The sequence below is a fragment of the Salvelinus alpinus genome, chromosome 17 (genome assembly GCF_045679555.1).
Source record: "Salvelinus alpinus chromosome 17, SLU_Salpinus.1, whole genome shotgun sequence".
Classification (NCBI taxonomy): domain Eukaryota; kingdom Metazoa; phylum Chordata; class Actinopteri; order Salmoniformes; family Salmonidae; genus Salvelinus; species Salvelinus alpinus.
The window spans coordinates 13234533-13257216 of record NC_092102.1 but is presented as its reverse complement, the minus strand read 5'-3'; the positions used below and the strand labels follow the sequence as shown (position 1 = coordinate 13257216).

The 22684-nt window shown below is 42.8% G+C and overlaps 1 protein-coding gene across 2 annotated transcripts in view; it reads right to left on the bottom strand.

Annotated features, from left to right (window-relative positions):
• LOC139542179 (adenylate cyclase type 6-like) overlaps positions 1–9113 on the bottom strand; it is an 87734-nt gene extending 78621 nt beyond the window's left edge. The window contains exons 1-3 of one of the 2 annotated variants that reach the window (XM_071347287.1): positions 8865–9113; positions 2087–2226; positions 779–1721 (exon numbers count right to left, since the gene is read on the bottom strand). In XM_071347287.1, coding sequence (XP_071203388.1) covers positions 779–1720 — 942 coding nt within the window. In that variant the 5' untranslated portion in view covers position 1721; positions 2087–2226; positions 8865–9113. Of the gene's footprint in view, positions 1–778; positions 1725–2086; positions 2227–8864 lie in introns of both variants that reach the window. The other variant, XM_071347286.1, reaches the window with a different exon arrangement.
• Positions 9114–22684: the final 13571 nt, after the last annotated feature.

The window sequence follows — 22684 nt, the reverse complement described above, 5'->3', positions numbered from 1 at the left end:
ATTAAAATACCAATCACATTACACATTCAGTAATGACAGAATGCAATTGAAACTTCAAGCACAGTAAAACTTTTATATGACTTAATAAAATTATTCTAGTGATAGGAGTGGGAAAAAAGGTGTTTGGTGTGCTCATCAATGCACAAAGTCGGCATTAACGATAAGCAATAAAATAAATATGGCACTTCTAAAAGCCCATTTCACACCATAGCCTGCTGAATTTCAGTGGATGGATGGACAGATTCATGTTTCTCAATGAAGAGTTCGGCGTTCGACTAGCCATGTGCGACATGCACGCGCAGTTACAAGCCTGCTAGAGTTAGCAGCAGGCGGACTAGCAATATCCACAGTCATAATACAGTTGACGCCTGAGCAGGAATGTGAAGCTTACTGATGCTGGATAGCTCTAGAAAACCCTCAGTAGGTCTAGCTTGAATCGTAGTACACCCCTCCGGTCTTCAAGCTATTCTCAATAAAGCAATGCACAATTTCAACCAACGCACAGACAAAGTTGATTATTGTCATCAAAATCATACAGATACTGCTCAACAAAACTTGCTGAATAGAGTGTAAAGCCATGTAACGTCAACACTTTACTACAAGTGTGCAAATGGCAAGTGAATTTCCCCATGACGCATAATAAAATTAGACTGTGTATCAAGATGGCCACCAGCTGAATAAGATGAATTGCATTGTATTAAAAAGTGTTGATTGTATAATCCTACCCATTTCCAATAAAGTTGTATGGGATCATATCATGTTGACTGTAAAGCCCTACCTGTTTCCATAGGAAAACATCGTCCTGGTTGAGTTGCCATGCGGTGATGAGGTGTATGGTAGACAGTACCCCTCCACTCAGCACTGCAGCTCTCATCCTCACTGGCAACAGCGTATAGATTATGTATATAAAGAACACGGACCACCAGATCCCCTCAGAGGCGCTCCGGGGGGCAACCATCAACACCCCGAACACCTGGACCACCAGCAGCACCCCGATCACCAAGTAGCTGACGATCCACATGTAGTCCTGGTGGAAGCCGTTCCTGTTGCACACCACCATCATGGACAGGAAGAGGGCCATGGCCACGGAGAGCACCGAGGCGTAGGCTACGTCGGGCGGAGCGTGGACACAGTGGAATGCTAGCATGACGCCACAGACTATGACAAGGACACCCATCAGCATAGTCAGAGAGCTCTGGTTGAGCCTGAAGAAGTAGCGCTGGTACAGACGTTCCAGTTTCGCCGACGTGAACTTTTTCGACTGGAACACTCGTACGACGCGCATCCAGCACTCCGCGGCTGTGAAGGCTTTGCATGTTCCTCCGTCCTCCCCCGTTCCTTCCCCCAAATCCTCTTCCCCTGGACCTTTCCTCCCTGTCAGGTCTCCGTCATCGAACCCCAGATCCACGGCCTTCAACCCCAGGTCTCCCGCCGCCCCAGTCCGTTTCCCATAGTGGTCCTCCTGCCAGCCACAGCGCATCCCAAAGTTACCCCCTCCGCTGGGGCCGGACCCCCCTCCTCCACGGTGGTAGTGCTGGGGGGTGGGAGGGGTGGGATCCAGGTCCTCACCGTCCCGCAGGCAGCTCATGCAGCGGGGCTTGCAGAGAGATGACCCTGAGCAACCGTTCTTCCGCTTGTTGGACTTTCTGCCATTGCGCTCCCCCCACGCGGTCTTTCGCTCGTCCACTTTGGCTACGAAGAAGCCTCGGACCCACGACATCCTACTGGGGGGAGATAGCAGAGACAGATAGACAGGGATTAGACCAAGAGACCTCAGTACACAGTCAGAGACAGACGGGGGTTAGCAGGACTACAATAACACACAGTTAGGGACAGACATGAAATAACACTGTTTTTTGATCATGGTTTCAATATAGTTGACAATCGATCAAACTATAAAGTAGAAACAAACACAGGGCTCAACTGTTTATCATTCAGTTCATTCCTAGCATCTTCATACACATCCATAGTACAGCTTCTGTAAAAATCACTTGATTTACTTGACTCCGTAAAAGAGCATAAGTCCTCCTATGCTTCTTACAAAGTAAAAAGGTTCATGCGAGGTCTGAGAGTCCGGTTCCCTCACCTGTGTAGGCTTTGTGGTGTGTGCCAACGCTGCGATCCTCAGCCAGGCCACTCATTTATCCCACTGGTCCCAGATCAGCTCACACAAGGACTGGACAAGGACACATAGGAGGAGTGTGTCTGCCTTGGAGTGGCCCACTACTGTCAAAGAATTACAGTGTCAAACACCACTCATTTATCACATTTAGGTCACAGGTCCCATCACAACACAGCGGGCTCAGAGTCAGACTGGTCAGGGAAATATAAGATTCAGGAGGTGTGTATGTCTGCCTTGGAGCCGCCCACCTCTGTCAAACAACCAATCACAGTGTCTAACATGATTTCCTGAAACACAACCTCCATTACTATGCAATTCAAATGCATTTAATAAAGTAAAATGTAACATGGTAATCCATGTTGTTAGTGAAATTACAACACAGGTATAAGAGCTACTTATTACGAAAGGGTTTTCGGTTGTATGTTGTTCAGTTGTTGACTGTAGCCTAAATGTGAGGATAGCGTGTGCAGCCAGACAATACACAACTCTAACTCAAAAATGTGGCAGTGTGTTTGCTCTAATCAACAACAGATGAGCTAAATTGTCAACGTACATGTATAGCCCTGCATTCTCTTCTTTGTCACCACCACCCTTTTCTATTCCTCCCCCAATCCCCAACCCTACACTATGGAAGTTTCACCCAGAGAGAGGAACTTCAAATGTCCTTATGTTTTCTTTACTAATACTCAAGTGTGACTGCCCTATCATTGACGTCTTACACTTTCGGTGCACAATTTTGTATACAGATTAGGATGTCCACCCTCTCTGCCCAGAGTGGGTGAAAACGCACTTTGGTGATGACATTTTACTTCCTTATGTTATAAAATACTTTTTACCAAGACAAACATGATTATTCCTGTTCTGAATTGTTCAGTGGGGTCTTTCTCTAACACATAGTTAACATTATATTGCAAAAGTCAGACTTCTTAACCTAATACATTCGCTAAAAAGCACCGAGCTCTGTTGACATAGTGGTGCAGGTTTTTCTGAACAACTTTATAGGATTTCACATTTTGTGGTGGTCGTCGTCTTCAAAAGATCGCAAAAAAGCTAAAGCATGACGAGCTTAATTAAATGTAAAAGGCCAACTTGAGTAAGAGATTTAAGCTTGTTAACCCTCCCAAGGCTGCTGGCCACGCCGCATCCTCAGAGAATGCGCAGAGTATTTACGGACATATTCAATCTCTCACTATCCCAATCTGTTGTCCCCACTTGCTTCAAGAAGTCCACCATTGTTCCTGTACCCAAGAAAGCGAAGGTAACTGAACTAAATGAATATTGTCTTGTAGCACTCATTTCTATAATCATGAAGTGCTGTGAGAGGCTAGCTAAGGACCATATCACAGGGGTGAGTGCTCAGCACCCTCTTATACTCCCGGTTCAGCCATGACTGCGTGGACACGCACGTCTCCAACTCAATCATCAAGTTACTGACGCCACAACAGTGGTAGGCTTGATTACCAACAGCGATGAGACAGCCTACAGAGAGGAGGTGAGTGCCTTGGCGGAGTGGTGCCAGGACAATAAGCTCTCCCTCAATGTGGACTAGAGAAGACAGTAGAGAGAGCACACCCCCAACCACATCGACAGAGCCGGAGTGGAGAGGGTCAAAAGCTTGAAGTTCCTCAGCGTGCACATCACTGACTACCTGAAATGGTCCCTTCACACAGACAGTGTGGTGAAGGCGCAATAGCCCCTCTTCAACCTCAGGAGGCTCAGGCTATTAATCTTGGCCCCTAAGACCCTCACAAACTTGTACAGATGCATTATTGAGAGCATCCTGTTGGGCTGTATCACCGCCTGGTACGGCAATTGCACCGTCCGCAACAACAGGACTCTCCAGACGGCGGTCAGCCCACCGCATCATCAGGGGCACACCGCCTGCCCTCCAGGACAGCTACAGCACCCTGTGTCACAGGAAGGCCAAGAAGATCAAAGGATCCCCAGCCACCTGGAGACAGTACAGCTGCAGCAAAGCTGGGACCGAGAGACTGATAAACAGCTTCTATCTCCAGGCCATCAGACTGTTAAACAGTCACCACTAGCCGGCCTCCGCCCAGTACCTAAACCTCAGACACTGTCACTAGCCGGATACCACCTGGTACTCTACCCTGCACCATAGAGTGGTCACTTTAATAATGTTTATACTGTTTTACCCACTTTATACGTATGAAGTGTATTCTAGTCATGGCTCATCCTATATAACTACAAGTATACACATTTTTGCAATTGGATTTGTTCTGATATTTCTTAATTTCTTTCTTTTTACTTTTTGGATTATGTGTGTATTGTTTTGTATTGCTAAGGTATTACTGCACTGTTGGAGTTAAAAACACAAGCATTTCTCTGCACCTGTAAGAACATATGCAAATCTGTGTATGTGACCAATAAACTTTGATTTGTAATGAAAGCTTGGTTATCTACTATTTTACCATTTGGTCAAAAGATGTGTTCTGATTGGACACCTGATACAGATATACTGTATGTATATTTCTGGATTTCAATATGGTTCCTTGCATTCCAAATACACTTGGCCTAGACAGTTATACTGCTGTATGGATTACGTGAACATTTATATCATGCCTTGTTTAGGTAGATAACAACAACAACAACTGGAAAACCCAGACAATTGTAAATTTGTATAATGTAATTCAACTCTCACCAGCTGCTATTGGTATAATGCCTCCAACTAACCTCCACTAGTCCCATAGACTTACAGAGACAGAGACACAGAGAGAGAGAGAGAAGTTAGCTAGCTAATTACATTATATCAATCTCCACATAACATCGGGGAAGAGTTGGGTTTGCCCTATTAGACAACAAAGCTCCTATGAGTGGGCAGTTAGCAGTCATCACAGATGAAACACACACACAGAGATGAAGAGCCCTCCAATCCAGATTAAATTGTGCATGTTTCCTCTCCCCCATTAGCCCTGATGACTGCTTGTATCCCAAATGACACCCTATATAGTGCGCTACTTTTGACAAGGGCCTAGGCTGGCTTCCGGCTGCTTTCAGCACACGTCAAGGACATAGGTATATAACCTCTAAACTTAATAAAGACTAAATCTCTCAGTCAGGGAGAATCTGTAGAACAACAACATGGAGGAAAAATAATACAGAGATGCAGTGTTTCTGCGTGCGTGTGCCTCGACATTAGCGCTTGTCCAGGAGAACAACAAACAAAAAATGTTGGACAAAATTAATATATACTATACAAACAAAAGTATGTGGACACCCCTTCAAATTAGTGGATTTGGCTATTTCAGTCACATTCGTTGCTGACAGATGTATAAAATCGAGCACACAGCCATGTAATCTCCATATGGGTGGGGCAGGTAGGTAGCCTAGTGGTTAAAACGTTGGGCCAGTAACCGAAAGGATGCTGGATCGAATCCCCGAGCTGACAAGGTAAAAATCTGTCTTTCTGCCCCTGAACAAGGCAGTTAACCCACTGCTCCCAGGTAGGCCGTCACTGTAAATATGAATTTGTTCTTAACTGACTTGCCTGGTTAAAAAAAAATAATATTAAAACAATTGGCAGTAGAATGGCCGTACTGAAGAGCTCAGTGACTTTAAGTGCTGTTATTGTGAATTAGAAACATCTAGGAGCAACAATGGCTCAGACGCAAAGTGGTAGGCCACACAAACTCACAGAACAGGACCGCCAAGTGCTGAAGTGCGTAAAATTTCTCTGTCCTCAGTTGCAACACTCATTACCGAGTTCCAAACTACCTCTGAAAGCAACGTCAGCACAAGAACTGTTCGTTGGGAGCTTCATGAAATGGGTTTCCATGGTCGAGCAGCCGCACACAAGCCTAAGATCAACATGCGCAATGCCAAGCTTCGGCTGGAGTAATGGAAAGCTGGCACACATTGGACTCTGAGGCAGTGGAAACGCATTTTCTGGAGTGAGGAATCACGCTTCATCATATTTTTAAAGTCACTATTGGTATAATTTTTTACCCATCTACCAATACTTTCTTTGTGAGGCATTGGAAAACCTCCCTGGTCTTTTTAGTTGAATCTGACCATACAGATAATTGTATGTGTGGGGTAAAGAGATGAAGTAGTCATTCAAAAATCATGTGTGTAGGCCAGTGTGTGTAGGCCAGTGTGTGCAATATTTTAGCCTAACAAGGTTATAGATAAACATGTCTTAGTTATTTATCTTGCTTTGAAGTAGCCTACTTTAGCCAATTGTTCTCTGACTCATTGAATGAGGAAATTATTTTATAAAGACAAAAAGTATTTGGTTGTAATTTTGCTACTTTTTATAGCCTATGAAGGGTAGCCAACCATCCTCCAGGACAGCCTTAAAGGGACAGTGTTGTATTTTTAGACAGGCTTGAATATGCAAAGAAGTCAATAGGCAGAGAGTAGCCTACATTTTTTGTCTGATTCTCTGTATGGTAATAGGCCTAATATTCATAATAATTTGTTTTTTTTGGTAAAGTGGTTCCTTGCATCATATGACACTTTTAAGTCACCTTTTTGGCCCATAGTGTAACATACCTTTTTGGGGGGGACAAGTGACTTGGCAAAAAAGTTAATGTCAAACCCTGGTGTGTGTGTGTGTGTGTGTGTGTGTGTGTGTGTGTGTGTGGGGGGGGGGGGGGGGGGGTTGTTGTGGCAGAAAACAAATGTACATTTATCAAAATAGACAAAATAATCGATTATATTATTTTTGAATCTATTCAATTCTACAGTACATGCCTGGCATGCCTTTTTTTTTCTAATCAAGAACAGTAGCTATTGATAGAAGTTGCTTCATAAAATAAACCTTTGGAACTAACTGAGGGGCTGGCAAACAGAGAATCCTGTTCTGTGGTTTGTTATTTCAAATACAGTTAGTTAAAATCTGTACTGCCATTCTGCCAATACACAACATAGTCTTTCTTCTGTCTGACATACAGTAGCCTAGGTTGTATTTAGTGTATTCTTTAATAATGTAATTTCCAAAACATGTAGCATACCTTTACTTATTTTATCATTACTAAAACTTCACCTATAATAAGTGGTTTCTCTTTTTATTTTCCTTTCCCCCTATAACCATACCACAATATCTCTCCATTAATGTCAAAGCAGGTTTCAGGACAAATATTAACATTGAGTTGATGATTGGAACGTCGGATATTCTATTTTAAATACAAATATTAAAACAGCAAATAGCACGATATGCAAATTACATATATAGGTCTTGATTCGCAGATAAAAGCATCTGATCTATGCACTAATAGATTATTCAATGCTCCTCTAGGTCAGACTGGTAATCAAGCATGTATTCACCTCTGGTGCATGCACCGCCGGTCAGACACACAGCACGAGCACACAGCAGCATGCAGCGGTTATGTAACACAAACATAACAGCGCATGCATGCATCCGCTCGAGATATCATAAAAATAAAAATAAATACGTATTTCTATTCTTACTGACTCGGGATAAACCGGGAAAACAGTTGTCAACGTTGTAAATGAATATATATATAGGGTATAAATTGAGTTTGAATGTATATTATCTATATGCAGGACTAAAGACCACATCATTCTCAGGATGTTTGCGATAAATAGGCCTCTATGATATGAGACATGCAATCAACTATCTGCATATAGCCTATTTGGTTGCAAGAAGGCCAGCCGAACACACTGATTACATCGGACGCACCGTGTGTATGTGTAGCCTATGTTAACCAGCCTTTACCCTGCCAGACTGCTGACATTTCGTTGCAGTTACGGCAAGTATTCTATACTTCTCAAACATTGCTTAGGCCTATATAACGGGGTGTCTGTTTCCTTGCACTGACACGTTTGTTATCTATTTAAGACCCTATAGCCTTACCATTCGATGCCAGAATTTAGGTCAGAAGTAACGTTAATCATTTAAAATCTCTCTACCAACTTCTCTGATAAACTCTAGACAAGTAATATAGCAGGGTTCCCTAACTGGCGGCCTGAGCAAATAACAATATTTATATATATTTTTTACAATTTTCATTGTTGTACATCATACTTTAAAAAACACCAGAAAATCAGCTCCAAGTCATTTTAATTTAGGAAATCTGTTCCCAATTATTCCCACGCATTATGGAGAGACACCTGATCGTATACAAATGTAAACAAGGTTTGAAATTGTGATGTTTTAGCCAAATACATGTTTGTGCTTCCTGAGGTCAATTTGCAGTCTACAAATGATGTATAATTATGTTCCGGACCCCCGACCATCCACTCAAGAAAATCTTGTTAATGATCCCTGGCCTACAGTATTGACAAAGTCATGATACCGTGATGCACCTTCAAGCATATTTTTATGGTGAGGGAACATGATACATGTCCTAAACCGGGTTCTTCTTGGTAAGTCCCTTCTTGTAAATGCACCTAGAATGTCTCCTTATTTAGTAAAGGCCTCAACAAATGTATGAAGCTTTACACATAGCCTATAGGCATGTTACTAGCTACATGGTCGATAGTGCCAAGTAAAACAATGCAAATACTGTGCAAATACATTGCAAATACCTGCATAACATAACATGCCACCTTGAGACTAGGCTACAGGCTACTGCAACACTTTGCCTTAAGAGGCCGACTCTCAACATTGTAACCTCGGATGTTCTGTTGACATTTTGTAGCACTACTGTTTTCTATAACTACACTGATAATTGTCGACTTGCTACTATTGTAGCGTTGTTGTAGCCTACAAAACAGTTGGCCAGAAGCCTAGGACAGCGGGAGGGCTTGTACTTACCACATTGACTGACACCCTTCGAATAGCGCGCAATATGGACTACTTTTCTCCCTCTGTGTTGGTAGACATACTTCGCTGTCTTCTCGTTTCAGATGAAAACGTTTATCAATCGACGTCTGTAGGCGACAATCGAAGGGAATGGCTACAAATGTACAAATCTCTCGTTCGCGCTTTGCTCTTCTCAACGCTCTCTCACCCTCATACATTCTCATGAACTCAGTAAGCCCCCTAGAGGTAGCTCCAGTGTGTGTGTGTGTGTAGGGAAGTACTTCTCATGAACTAATAATAGGACAACAAATGGCAACACAAATACATTGGTGAAAAAAGTACTTGGGAAAAATCAAAGATACCATAATAGAAAATAAAAGTGAAAGTCACCCAGTAAAATACTACTTAAATATACTTAAGTATCAAAAGTACATGTATTTTCTAAAATATACTTAAGTAGGCCTATCAAAAGTAAGTAAAGGTATAAATAATTTCAAATACCTTATATTAAGCAAACCAAGCATAGTTTATTTTTTTTATTTTTTTTTATAGATAGCCAGGGGCATGCTCCAACACTCAGACATAATTTACAAGCATGTGTTTCGTGAGTCCACTAGATCAGAGGCAGTATGGATGACCAGGGATGTTCTCTTGATAAGTGTGTGAATTAGACAATTTTCCTGTCCTGAAAAACATTCCAAATGTAACGAGTAATTTTGGGTGTCAGGGAAAATGTATGGAGTAAAATGTACATAATTGTCTTTTGGAATGTAGTGAAGTAAAAGTACACGTTTTCAAACATTTAAATAGTAAAGTTCAGATACCCCCCAAAACGACTTAAGTAGTACTTTCAAGTTTTTACACTTGAGTACTTTACACCACTGCACAAATATGAGTGCTATTTTGAGTGGGACAAGCAATGAAGAATGTGATGGAGATTGAACTACTGAACTACTAAAAAGGTCAGTAAAAGGCCTACAAAGCCTTGTTTATACTTTGCGCTAATATGTTTTTTAATGATCTGATCAATATGATCCAATCAAAAGCTGATGTTGTGTCTGCACATTCTATTAAAATATGTCTATTATCCGTTCACTCTGTCCGCATTGGGAAAAGATTAGCTGGGGCCTCCCTCTATGCAAAATATTTGACAGATATTCTTTCAAAATAATATTTATTTAAAGACAATTTGATGCCATAAGTCAATGGTACTACCTGTCAAGGATTTTAGAGGCCAGTATAATGATGATTTAAATGGTTTGACCATCCAGATCTGTTTACACTTTGTAAACAGGATTGATATTGATATCCAGACACAATGCACACCAGACTACCTCCAGAAATGGTCAGGAAGGTTTCATCACAATCAGATCGAAATGTGTCTTTGAATCATCTCTACACGCCTATTAAAAAAATGTGGCCACAATGTAGAATGTGGACAAGTTGCAGGCAGCAGAACGTTCTCCACGGCGTCTCCACGGCGTCTCCAGACTCTGTCACGTCTGTCACATGTGCGTGTGAACCTGCTTTCATCTGTGAAGAGCACAGGGCGCCAGTGGCGAATTTGCCAATCTTGGTGTTCTCTGGCAAATGCCAAACGTCCTGCACGGTGTTGGGCTGTAAGCACAACCCCCACCTGTGGACGTCGGGCCCTCATACCACCCTCATGGAGTCTGTTTCTGACCGTTTGAGCAGACACATGCACATTTGTGGCCTGCTGGAGGTCATTTTGCAGGGCTCTGGCAGTGCTCCTCCTGCTCCTCCTTGCACAAAGGCGGAGGTAGCGGTACTGCTGCTGGGTTGTTGCCCTCCTACGGCCTCCTCCACGTCTCCTGATGTACTGGCCTGTCTCCTGGTAGCGCCTCCATGCTCTGGACACTACGCTGACAGACACAGCAAACCTTCTTGCCACAGCTCGCATTGATGTGCCATCCTGGATGAGCTGCACTACCTGAGCCACTTGTGTGGGTTGTAGACTCCGTCTCATGCTACCACTAGAGTGAAAGCACTGCAGCATTCAAAAGTGACCAAAACATCAGCCAGGAAGCATAGGAACTGAGAAGTGGTCTGTGGTCACCACCTGCAGAACCACTCCTTTATTGGGGGTGTCTTGCTTATTGCCTATAATTTCCACCTTTTGTCTATTCCATTTGCACAACAGCATGTGACATTTATTGTCAATCAGTGTTGCTTCCTAAGTGGACAGTTTGATTTCACAGAAGTGTGATTGACTTGGAGTTACATTGTGTTGTTTAAGTGTTCCCTTTATTTTTTTGAGCAGTGTATGTTTAGTAAGGGCAAATCAAGTCTGAAATTTCAAAATTACAAACTTTAAAAAAAAAAGTATACTACAAGTTTTCATTTCCTGCTGTGCAGGAAAATTGCATTGGTCCGGTAGACAAAAGTGATTTCATTGTGTACAGAAAATGAATAAATGTTAAGTGTGTGGTAGGGTGCAGTAATCAGCCCAGGGTTCAGCTGTTGGAACATTGTGGTTTAGGAGGCTGGCTTTGAGACAGGTAGAGGGAGACTTGATTTTGACCCTCACTGAAGCGGATCCCTCTCCCCTTCACAATCGGAGGCCTCTTTCAGGGTGACCTGAATCTGGAGCCCTTCATCAGTGGCATCCTGGGTTCTTTCGAATGGCTCCTATACACAAACAAAGAACATTGAGTTACATTTGAATCGCACATGGTCTTACACATTACAGGCAGAAACCTAAGCTACAAAATGCAAGAGAAGTATTATAAATTACACTGTTCACATATTTCTCTCCCCCACCCCCTATATTTTATATACATTTATTGTGACAGTCTGTAAAGAAAGACGGCAGATATTTCCAATAAGTATGTACATTTAAGTTGTTAACGGTTACTGTATGTTCTTACCTCATGTCTGCGGCCCAAACTTGGCACTGTTGCCCATTGTAGTGTCTCACTTCTGGTCCTGTTTGAAACAATAACTTCACATTTACACTTTACAAGCAGACCACCATAGTCCCTGTGCCCAAGAACAGTAAGGTAACTTGCCTAAATGACTACCGACACGTAGCACTCACGTCTGTAGCCATGAAATGCTTTGAAAGGCTGGTCATGGCTCACATCAACACCATCATCCCAGAAACCCTAGACCTACTCCAATTTGCATACCGCACCAACAGATCCACAGATGATGCAATCTCTATTGCTCTCCATACTGCCCTTTCACACCTGGAGAAAATCAACATCTATGTGAGAATGTTATTTACTGACTACAGCTCAGCGTTCAACACCATAGTGCCCTCAAAGCTCATCACTAAGCTAAGGACCATGGGACTAAACACCTCCCTCTGCAACTGGATCCTGGACTTCCTGACGGGCCGCCTCCAGGTGGTAAGGGTAGGTAACAACACATCCGCCACGCTGATCCTCAACACGGGGGCCACTCAGGGGTGCATGCTCAGGCCCCTCCTGTACCCCCTGTTCACTCATGACTGGACAGCCAGGCACGACTCCAACACCATCATTAAGTTTGCTGATGACATAACAGTGGTAGGCCTGATCACCAACAACGATGAGACAGCCTATAGGGAAGAGGTCAGAGACCTGGCCGTGTGGTGCAAGGTCAACAACCTCTCCCTCAACATGATCAAGACAAAGGAGATGATCATGGACTACAGGTAAAAGAGGACCGAGCACGCCCCCATTCTCATCGAAAGGGGCTGTAGTGGAGCAGGTTGAGAGCTTCAAGTTCCTTGGCGTCCACACCACCAACAAACTAACATGGTCCAAGAACACCAAGACAGTCATGAAGAGGCCACGGCAAAACCTATTCCCCCTTAGGAGACTGAAAAGATTTGGCATAGGTCCTCAGATCCTCAAAATGTTTTACAGCTGCACCATCAAGAGCATCCTGATGGGTTGCATCACTGCCTGGTATGGCAACTGCTCGGCCTCCGACCGCAAGGCACTACAGAGGGTAGTGCGTACGGCCCAGTACATCACCGGGGCCAAGCTTCCTGCCATCCAGTACCTCTATACCAGGCGGTGTCAGAGGAAGGCCCTAAAAATTGTAAAATTGTAAAACTCCAGCCACCCTAGTCATAGACTGTTCTCTCTGCTACCGCACAGCAAGCTGTACCAGAGCTCCAAGTCTAGGTCCAAGAGGCTTCTAAACAGCTTCTACCCCCAAGCCATAAGACTCCTGAACAGCTAATCATATGGCAACCCGGACTATTTGCATCCCCCCCCACCCTCTCCTACGCTGCTACTACTCTCTGTTATTATCTATGCGTGGTCACTTTAATAACTCTACCTACATGTACATATTACCTTAATTACCTCGACACCGGTGCCCCCGCACATTGACTCTGTACTGGTACCCACTGTATATAGCCCCGCTATTGTTATTTACTGCTGCTCTTTAATTATTTGTTATTCTTATCTCTTACTTTAAAAAATATATATTTTCTTAAAACTGCATTGTTGGTTAAGGGGGCATTTCACTGTAAGGTTGTATTCACCTGTTGTATTCGACGCGTGTGAGGAATAACATTTTATTTTATTTTATTTTGATGTGTGGTTGTATTGCATTTTTAAATTGGCAAATGAATCAAATCAAATTAAAATCACAACAAATGTAAGCTATTTAGAAACAACCAAACAGCTTGCAGCCTTTGGCTGGCTGTGGTTAGCTGGAAGGTGACAGGCCGAATTTGAGATAAGAGAAATTCCTTGCTATTGTCTATCAAATTAACTCATGACTAGATGGCTTGTAATAGCTGTCCTCTGAGGGGAGGCTAAACGCCAGCGATGCAAATCACACATTGAACGGCAAACTCCACTCTCCTGCTTGTTTTTGTACCTCACAGTAATCACACATAACATAGGCACTGCTATCACCCCATTGGGCATAGACGTCAGTTCAACATCTAGTTTTTATCAACTAACATGAATTCAATGTGAAATCAACAAAACAATTCACCATGTCATTTGATTTAGGTTAAAAGTTGGGTAAAAAAAAGACAAAATGCCCTTACATTGGTGACTTTTTGCAAATCCAATCAGTTTTTGGTAACACATTACTTGAGACCCAGCGTCAAAACACGTTATGACATGGTCAGAGCCATGTCATAATATCTCATAACAGCTGACATAACTTGTCATAATATGGTCATAACACTGTCACAACACATATTTAGACCTATTGTGACATATATTGCAGTATTTTATGGCTGGTTATGACACCTACATAACGTAAGACTGTCAAAACCCAGAAAACCTACCACGGTACTTATTTTATAGCTGGGTATGACACCTACATAACATAAGACTGTCAAAACCCAGAAAACCTACCACGGTACTTATTTTATAGCTGGGTATGACACCTACATAACATAAGACTGTCAAAACCCAGAAGACCTACCACTGTACCTTTTTATGGCTGTTATGACACTTACATAAGACTGTCAAAACCCACAAAACCTACCACGGTACTTATTTTATGGCTGGTTATGACACCTACATAAGACTGTCAAAACCCACAAAACCTACCACACAATGCAAAACATTCCATTACACCATAAACACACTGTTGACAAGAAGGCAAAAGACAAGAAGAGACTGCTCTTCTCTGTGTCACGGAGGCGCTCCGCACTGCTAAAGCTAACTCTCTCTCCTCTGCTCTCATCCTTCTAGACCTATCGGCTGCCTTTGATACTGTGAACCATCAGATCCTCCTCTCCACCCTCTCCGAGCTGGGCATCTCCGGCGCGGCCCACGCTTGGATTGCGTCCTACCTGACAGGTCGCTCCTACCAGGTGGCGTGGCGAGAATCTGTCTCCACACCACGTGCTCTCACCACTGGTGTCCCCCAGGGCTCTGTTCTAGGCCCTCTCCTATTCTCGCTATACACCAAGTCACTTGGCTCTGTCATATCCTCACATGGTCTCTCCTATCATTGCTATGCAGACGACACACAATTAATCTTCTCCTTTCCCCCCTCTGATAACCAGGTGGTGAATCGCATCTCTGCATGTCTGGCAGACATATCAGTGTGGATGACGGATCACCACCTCAAGCTGAACCTCGGCAAGACGGAGCTGCTCTTCCTCCCGGGGAAGGACTGCCCGTTCCATGATCTCGCCATCACGGTTGACAACTCCATTGTGTCCTCCTCCCAGAGTGCTAAGAACCTTGGCGTGATCCTGGACAACACCCTGTCGTTCTCAACTAACATCAAGGCGGTGACCCGTTCCTGTAGGTTCATGCTCTACAACATTCGCAGAGTACGACCCTGCCTCACGCAGGAAGCGGCGCAGGTCCTAATCCAGGCACTTGTCATCTCCCGTCTGGATTACTGCAACTCGCTGTTGGCTGGGCTCCCTGCCTGTGCCATTAAACCCCTACAACTCATCCAGAACGCCGCAGCCCGTCTGGTGTTCAACTTTCCCAAGTTCTCTCACGTCACCCCGCTCCTCCGCTCTCTCCACTGGCTTCCAGTTGAAGCTCGCATCCGCTACAAGACCATGGTGCTTGCCTACGGAGCTGTGAGGGGAACGGCACCTCCGTACCTTCAGGCTCTGATCAGGCCCTACACCCAAACAAGGGCACTGCGTTCATCCACCTCTGGCCTGCTCGCCTCCCTACCTCTGAGGAAGTACAGTTCCCGCTCAGCCCAGTCAAAACTGTTCGCTGCTCTGGCACCCCAATGGTGGAACAAACTCCCTCACGACGCCAGGTCAGCGGAGTCAATCACCACCTTCCGGAGACACCTGAAACCCCACCTCTTTAAGGAATACCTAGGATAGGATAAAGTAATCCTTCTAACCCCCCCCCCCCCCCCTTAAAAGAGTTAGATGCACTATTGTAAAGTGGTTGTTCCACTGGATATCATAAGGTGAATGCACCAATTTGTAAGTCGCTCTGGATAAGAGCGTCTGCTAAATGACTTAAATGTAAATGTAAATGTAAGGCTATGTTATATACAATATTCTGAAATTGACCATATTAAATTAGCATTGTAATTGCGCACAAATTGATGTCAGACATGCACCTCCCCCAATGCTCTGTTGCTGATGACTGGGATGCATGCAGGAGCAGATTTCAGGAGCAGGACAAGACACCCTCTTTTTGACTGATGACTGATATAAGGGCATGTACGTGATAGGCCTATCTGGCTTATATGATTATGATGGTCATAATGCTTCTTGGCAGTGTCATAAAGTGTATTTACTTAGTCCAAGTAAAGTGACACAGGACGGTCCTAATGCTTGTTGACAGTGTCATATTTTCTGCAAGTTATTTAAAATATGATGGAAAAAATCAGGACTGTAAATAATTAATCACAGCAACGACAAAGGACTTAAGAAACAAACTTTCAAACTAAAGGAAACTTCTTGGCAGGGAAAAAAACACATTTGAATAAATGTGGGTTTTGACACTCTTATGTAGGTGTCATAACCAGCCATAAAATAATGCAATATATGTCACAACAGGTGTAAATATATGGGTCATGACAGTGTTATGACCATATTATGACAGGTTATGACAAGTCATGTCAGCTGTTATGACATATTATAACATGGTTATGACCAGCGTCGTCCGGGGTTAGAGTTTGGCCAGGGTAGGCCTAGTTAAATAAAGGTGAAATAAAATAAAAAGTCAAGATTAAATGACGTGGTAATAACATTGATTCAACCAGTTTTTGCCCAGTGGTATCCTCTTTTACCACTTCCCAAACATTACACTTCTGGCACTCTTCTCTTTATTTTCAACTCTCCATTTCACAGCTCTTCTCTTATTGAAATAAACTCTGACATTGCCCTTTTTGCCTTAGTGGATCGACATTAACTTTTTCAGCCCAAGTTCCCAAAATCATTTGGCGATTGTCGTGTAATTGGCACGTGTACAGTTAGGTCCTAAAGCTTAGGCTTATGCACTTATGGCAGATAAACATAATGAAAAAAACCTCAATGTAGCCTATAGATATGGATTGCACAAGAATGATACATATATGGATTTTTAATGCATTGTTTTATTTTTATTCAACCCACCTGCCACTAAACCTGCCCGCCCGGGTTATTAGTCAACCCGTCATCACTAGTGTGTGTGTGTGTGTGTGTGTGTGTGTGTGTGTGTGTGTGTGTGTGTGTGTGTGTGTGTGTGTGTGTGTGTGTGTGTGTGTGTGTGTGTGTGTGTGTGTGTGTGTGTGTGTGTGTGTGTGTGTGTGTGTCTCAGTCACCAGGTCTCAACAAAATTGAAAACTTATGGGAGATTCTGGAGTGTCGCCTGAGACAGCATTTTCCACCACCATCAACAAACACAAAATTATGGAATTTCTCATAGAAGAATGGTGTCACATCCCTCCACTTGTAGAATCTAAGCCAAGACTCATTGAAGCTGTTCTGGCTTGTGGTGGCTCAAAGCCCTATTAAGACACTTATGTTTGTGTTTCCTTTATTTTGGCAGTTAACATGTACATGTTATTATGTTATATATCATGAGGTAACCTGGCTCTGGCAGCCAAAACAGCCAAATACTCAATCTAAAGGTGAATCGATCACTGAGCTTATAAATGAACTGGAGACAGTGTCCAAGGTGGATGCCCGTTATTTTCAACATAATCTACTCCCGTTCGCATACGCCGTTTTGTAGACATTGGCATCTTTCCAGATCCGGTTTTAGAGAGCCCATAACGCCTGTGCACTAGCACTCAGTGCGCACTGGAGCTCTGCTCAAGGAGCGACGATGCCATCCAGAAACATGACAGACAGTGGATGAATATAAGGTGGATTTACTTCTGGCTGACTCAGAAGAGCTAAGTAGCATTAAGTACCATCGCTTATATGCAAATTAAAATACAGAGGATGTCAGGAGTGTGTTGAAGGCTATTGGTTGCAATTCTCCAGAGAATCTATTGGAGCTTGTCGGTTTGACCTCCTTTTGACAGCAAAACACAAGCCAATCACCACAGAATGAGGGGCGTTCCCAAAGTACAGGTGTTCTGAGACGCTAGATAGCTAATTAGAGGTGGTCGCTGGAAATATGGCTGTGTGGGAATCGTGTTGAAAAGATGTGTAGTAATTTTACCTTTCGTATGTATAAAATAATTTTCTCAATGATATATGTTCCAAAGGTTTCCAAAACAGTATCGCAAGCAAGGATTCTTAAAGTGTAGACAGAGCGTCGGGACTGTTGTACACATTTGCTGCGCTGTCATCAGCGCTTCAACTGAGAACGAACAAGCACTAGACGGCACCTAGTTTCTAAACTCGCTAATTCTCCCACTCATAGACAAAAACATTTGTGCCTGAATATGACTTGTGAAGTAGAGCTGGGCGATATGGACTAAAAGTGAAATGTAACAAATCTATAAATACAATGTATTTGTTATTTTTTTGTAATGCACAGATACATTACATAAGTGGCAGGGCGCTAGACAATTTTTCACCCAGTTCCAAGTAAGAAAACTGAAATGGTGACCTATGAACCGCTAGAGTTGAAGTCCGCACCCCCGTGCGGAAATCTAATTAGTATAATACAAAAATTCCATCAAAATCTGTCGGTTTGAATTGCGACTGAACAAATATAGCAACTTCTCCTTCTTATGGCTGCAATCCCGGTAACGGGACGATATGACAACAGCCAGTGAAAGTGCAGGGCGCCAAAAACAAAACAACAGAAATCTCATAATTAAAATTCCTCAGACATGCATGTGTCTTATACCATTTTAAAGGTAATCTTGTTGTTAATCCCACCAAAGTGTCTGATTTCAAATATGCTTTTCAGCGAAAGCACTACAAACGATTATGTTAGGTCACACCAAACCACAATAAGCACAGCCATTTTTCCAGCGAAAGATAGCAGTCACAAAAAGCAGAAATATAGCTAAAATTCATCACTAACCTTTGATGATCTTCATCGGATGACACTCATAGTGTCACGCCCTGGCCTTAGTATTCTTTGTTTTCTTAATTATTTTGGTTAGGTCAGGGTGTGACATGGGGAATGTATGTGGTTTTTGTAGTGTCTAGGGTGGTTGTAAGGTTTAGGGGGTTTATTAGAGTAGTTGGGTTTATGTTTAGTATAGTAGTCTAGCTGTGTCTATGGTTGAGTGTAGGTATCTAGGAAAGTCTATGGTTGCCTGAATTGGGTCTCAATTAGAGACAGCTGGTTATTGTTGTCTCTGATTGGGAGCCATATTTAAGGCAACCATAGGCTTTAGCTGGTTGTGGGGAATTGTCTATGTTGAACGTTTGTAGCCTGTGTGTGTGTGTGCACTACGTTTATAGCTTCACGGTCGTTTGTTGTTTTTTGTATAGTTTGTAATAGTGTTTCGTTTCATGTTCATCTTCGTAGTAAAAATAAAAGAAGATGGCTTATTTTCCACATGCTGCGTTTTGGTCCGTCTCTCCTCCACATGATCGTGACACATAGGACTTCATGTTACACAATACATGCATGTTTTGTTTGATAAAGTTCATATTTATATAAAAAACAGAGTTTACATTGGCGCGTTACATTCACTAGTTCCAAAAACATCCTGTGATTAGAGCATAGCCATATCGTTTCAACAGAAATACACATCATAAATGTAGATGATAATACAAGTTACACACATGGAATTATAGATATACCTCTCCTTAATGCAACCGCTGTGTCAGATTTCAAAAAAACTTTACGGAAAAAGCAAACCATGGAATAACCTGAGACGGAGCTCAGAACAAGAGTCAAATTAGCCGCCATGTTGGAGTCAACAGAAACCAGAAATTACATGATAAATATTCCCTTACCTTTGATGATCTTCATCAGAATGCACTCCCAGGAATCCCAGGTCCACAATAAATGCTTGATTTGTTCGATAATGTCCGTTATTTATGTCCAATTAGCTACTTTGGTTAACGCGTTTGGTAAACAATTCCAAAGTCACAAAGCGCGTTCACTAAAACGTGACGAAATGTGCAAAAGTTCCGTAACAGTCAGTAGAAACATGTCAAACGATGTATTGAATCAATCTTTAGAATGTTGTTAACATACATCTTGAATAACGTTCCAACCCGAGAATTACATTGACTTCAGATGAGCGATGGAACGGAGCTGCCTCTCACGTGAACGCGCGTGGTCAAAGCATGGTCACCTCATGGCAGTGGTTACTCATTCCTGTCTCCTCTGGCCCCCCTTCACAGTAGAGTCATCAGACAAAGTTCTATTGACTGTTGACATCTAGTGGAAGCCGTAGGAAGTGAAAACTCATCCATATCTCGCTGTAATTTCAATGGGAGCTTGGTTGAAAATCTACCAGCCTCAGAAAAAATCCAAACAGGAAGTGGAACTTCTCAGGTGTTTGCCTGCTATATGAGTTCTGTTATACTCACAGACATAATTCAAACAGTTTTAGAAACTTCAGAGTGTTTTCTATGAATAATAATATGCATATATTAGCAACTATGACTGAGGAGCAGGCTGTTTACTCTGGGCACCTCTGTGCACCTTTCATCCAAGCTACTCAATACTGCCCCTGCAGCCATAAGAAGTAAAAAATGGCCTATGTGGCATCGATATGAGTCAGAAACATTTACTCTGATGTCAAAATTGACTACAAAGTGTAAATAGTGTAAATAATAATTTGGTTATAAAGTCAGTCGTCCAAAACTGAGATTTGCAAGATAATTAGAAACAAATTGTATGTCACAGAATGAAGGGTACCATAACAGTTTTCCTTGGGTTGGGTTTATTTCAATCCTGCCCACAGCTGGCAGCACCCAAGTAATCATACATTTGGAGCGCAGCTGCATGGCACCTGATCATAATGCCCATGGTCAATTTGGTTTGACATTCGATAACCCTATGGGGCTAGTTAGGGACCATCAGTAAATTACACAATGTACATGGGACAATATTTTGTAAATGCCAATAGCTCCAAATTTCAATGACTTAAAAACCTCAAACCAACTATAAATTGAAGAAATTCAGATATACAAATATTGAAACATTTAATGAGACAACTAAAAGGTGTGCAACATGAAAATATTGTCACATTTACATTGTGTAATTTATTGACGTCCCTAACTAGCCCCAAAGTCAAACCAACTTAGCCACGGGCCGGCTAAAGTTAATTGGTAAAAGAAGTTGGCTAGCTTTCTAGTTAGTCCAGGCTACTTCCAAACACAGAACCTGGTTAGACTGTTTCAAGTTCTAGAAAGCTGAGTGGCTGTAACTGTGCACTGTTTTAGCAGAGTGAAAGTACAAACGCTTCCCACTTTCGAACACACACATGAGATACCCACATCAAAGCATGCATCCGAGACCCAAATCTCATTCTCAGTTGCATTTCCTAATTAGGAGTATTGAAACCGAAGCTAAATCAGGAAGTGCAGCCCCCTTTAATTAAGCTAGAGACTTTTTTGCATGAGGTGCATCTCAATACACTGCATCCGCCGATGTCAGGAGACCAGGAGACATCCTGAAAATCGGTCTTCTCATGAAAAAGTATGAAGAGTCTGAACGGTTTGGGCTTGAAACTACTATGACCCCGCTATGGAAAGCTAACTCACACAAACATGTACATGTTGGTTGTTTTGCTCTACGAAGCCCACAAGCTTCACAAGACTCGGGCCGGAAAATGTATGGAAGTGAATAGGGCGTTACCACGTCAAAGGTATATGGGTCATTCCAAGGAAAACATATATCTTTTTAGATACAAACATGTTTGGCTAATGTTTACACATTCCTGACTCAATGCAATTCATAGGAAACACACACCATTGTTACTTACTTAAATTTAGGGAATACAATTGCAATGTAAAAGGTATTTCTGAGACTCGCACAAATACGTACATGTCAGTTGTTTTGCACTATGATGCCCACAAGCTTCACAAGACTGGTCTGAAGGTAACCCGGTACCGGACTAATAAATACAGTGCATTAGGAAAGTGTTCAGACCCATTCACTTTTTCCACATTTTGTTACATTACATCCTTATTCTAAAATGGATTACATTGTTTTGTTCCCTCGTCAATCTACACACAATACCCCATAATGACAAAGCAAAAACAGGCTTTTAGAAATTGTAGCAAATAAATTTAAAAAAATTAAAACGAAATATCACATTTATTTAAGTATTCAGACTCTTTACTCAGTACTTTGTTGAAAAACCTTTGGCAGTGATTACAGCCTCGAGTCTTCCTGGGTATGACGCTACAAGCTTGGCACACCTGTATTTGGGGAGTTTCTTCCATTCTTCTCTGCAGATCCTCTCAAGCTCTGTCCAGTTGGATGAGGAGCGTCGCTGCACAGCTATTTTCAGGTCTCTCCAGAGATGTTCGATCAGGTTCAAGTCCGGGCTCTGGCTGGGCTACTCAAGGACATTCGGAGACTTGTCCCGAAGCCACTCCTGCATTGTCTTGGCTGTGTGCTTCGGGTGGTTGTCCTGTTGAAGGTGAACCTTCGCCCCAATCTGAGGTCCTGTGCTCTCTGGAGAAGGTTTCCATCAAGGAACTCTCTGTACTTTTCTCTGTTCATCTTTGCCTCGATCCTGACGAGATTCCCAGCCCCTGCCGCTGAAACACATCCCCTCAGAATGATGCTGCCACCACCATGCTTCACCGTAGGGCTGGTGCAAGGTTTCATCCAGATGCGTTGCTTGGCATTCAGGCCAAAGAGTGAGAATCTTATTTCTCATGGTCTCAGAGTCTTTGGTGCCTTTAGGCAAACTCCAAGCGAGCTGTCATGTGCCTTTTACTGAGGAGTGGCTTCCGTCTGGCCACTCTACCATAAAGGCCTGTTTAGTGGAGTGCTGCAGAGATGGTTGTTCTTCTGGAATGTTCTGCCATCGCCACAGAGGAACTCCAGAGC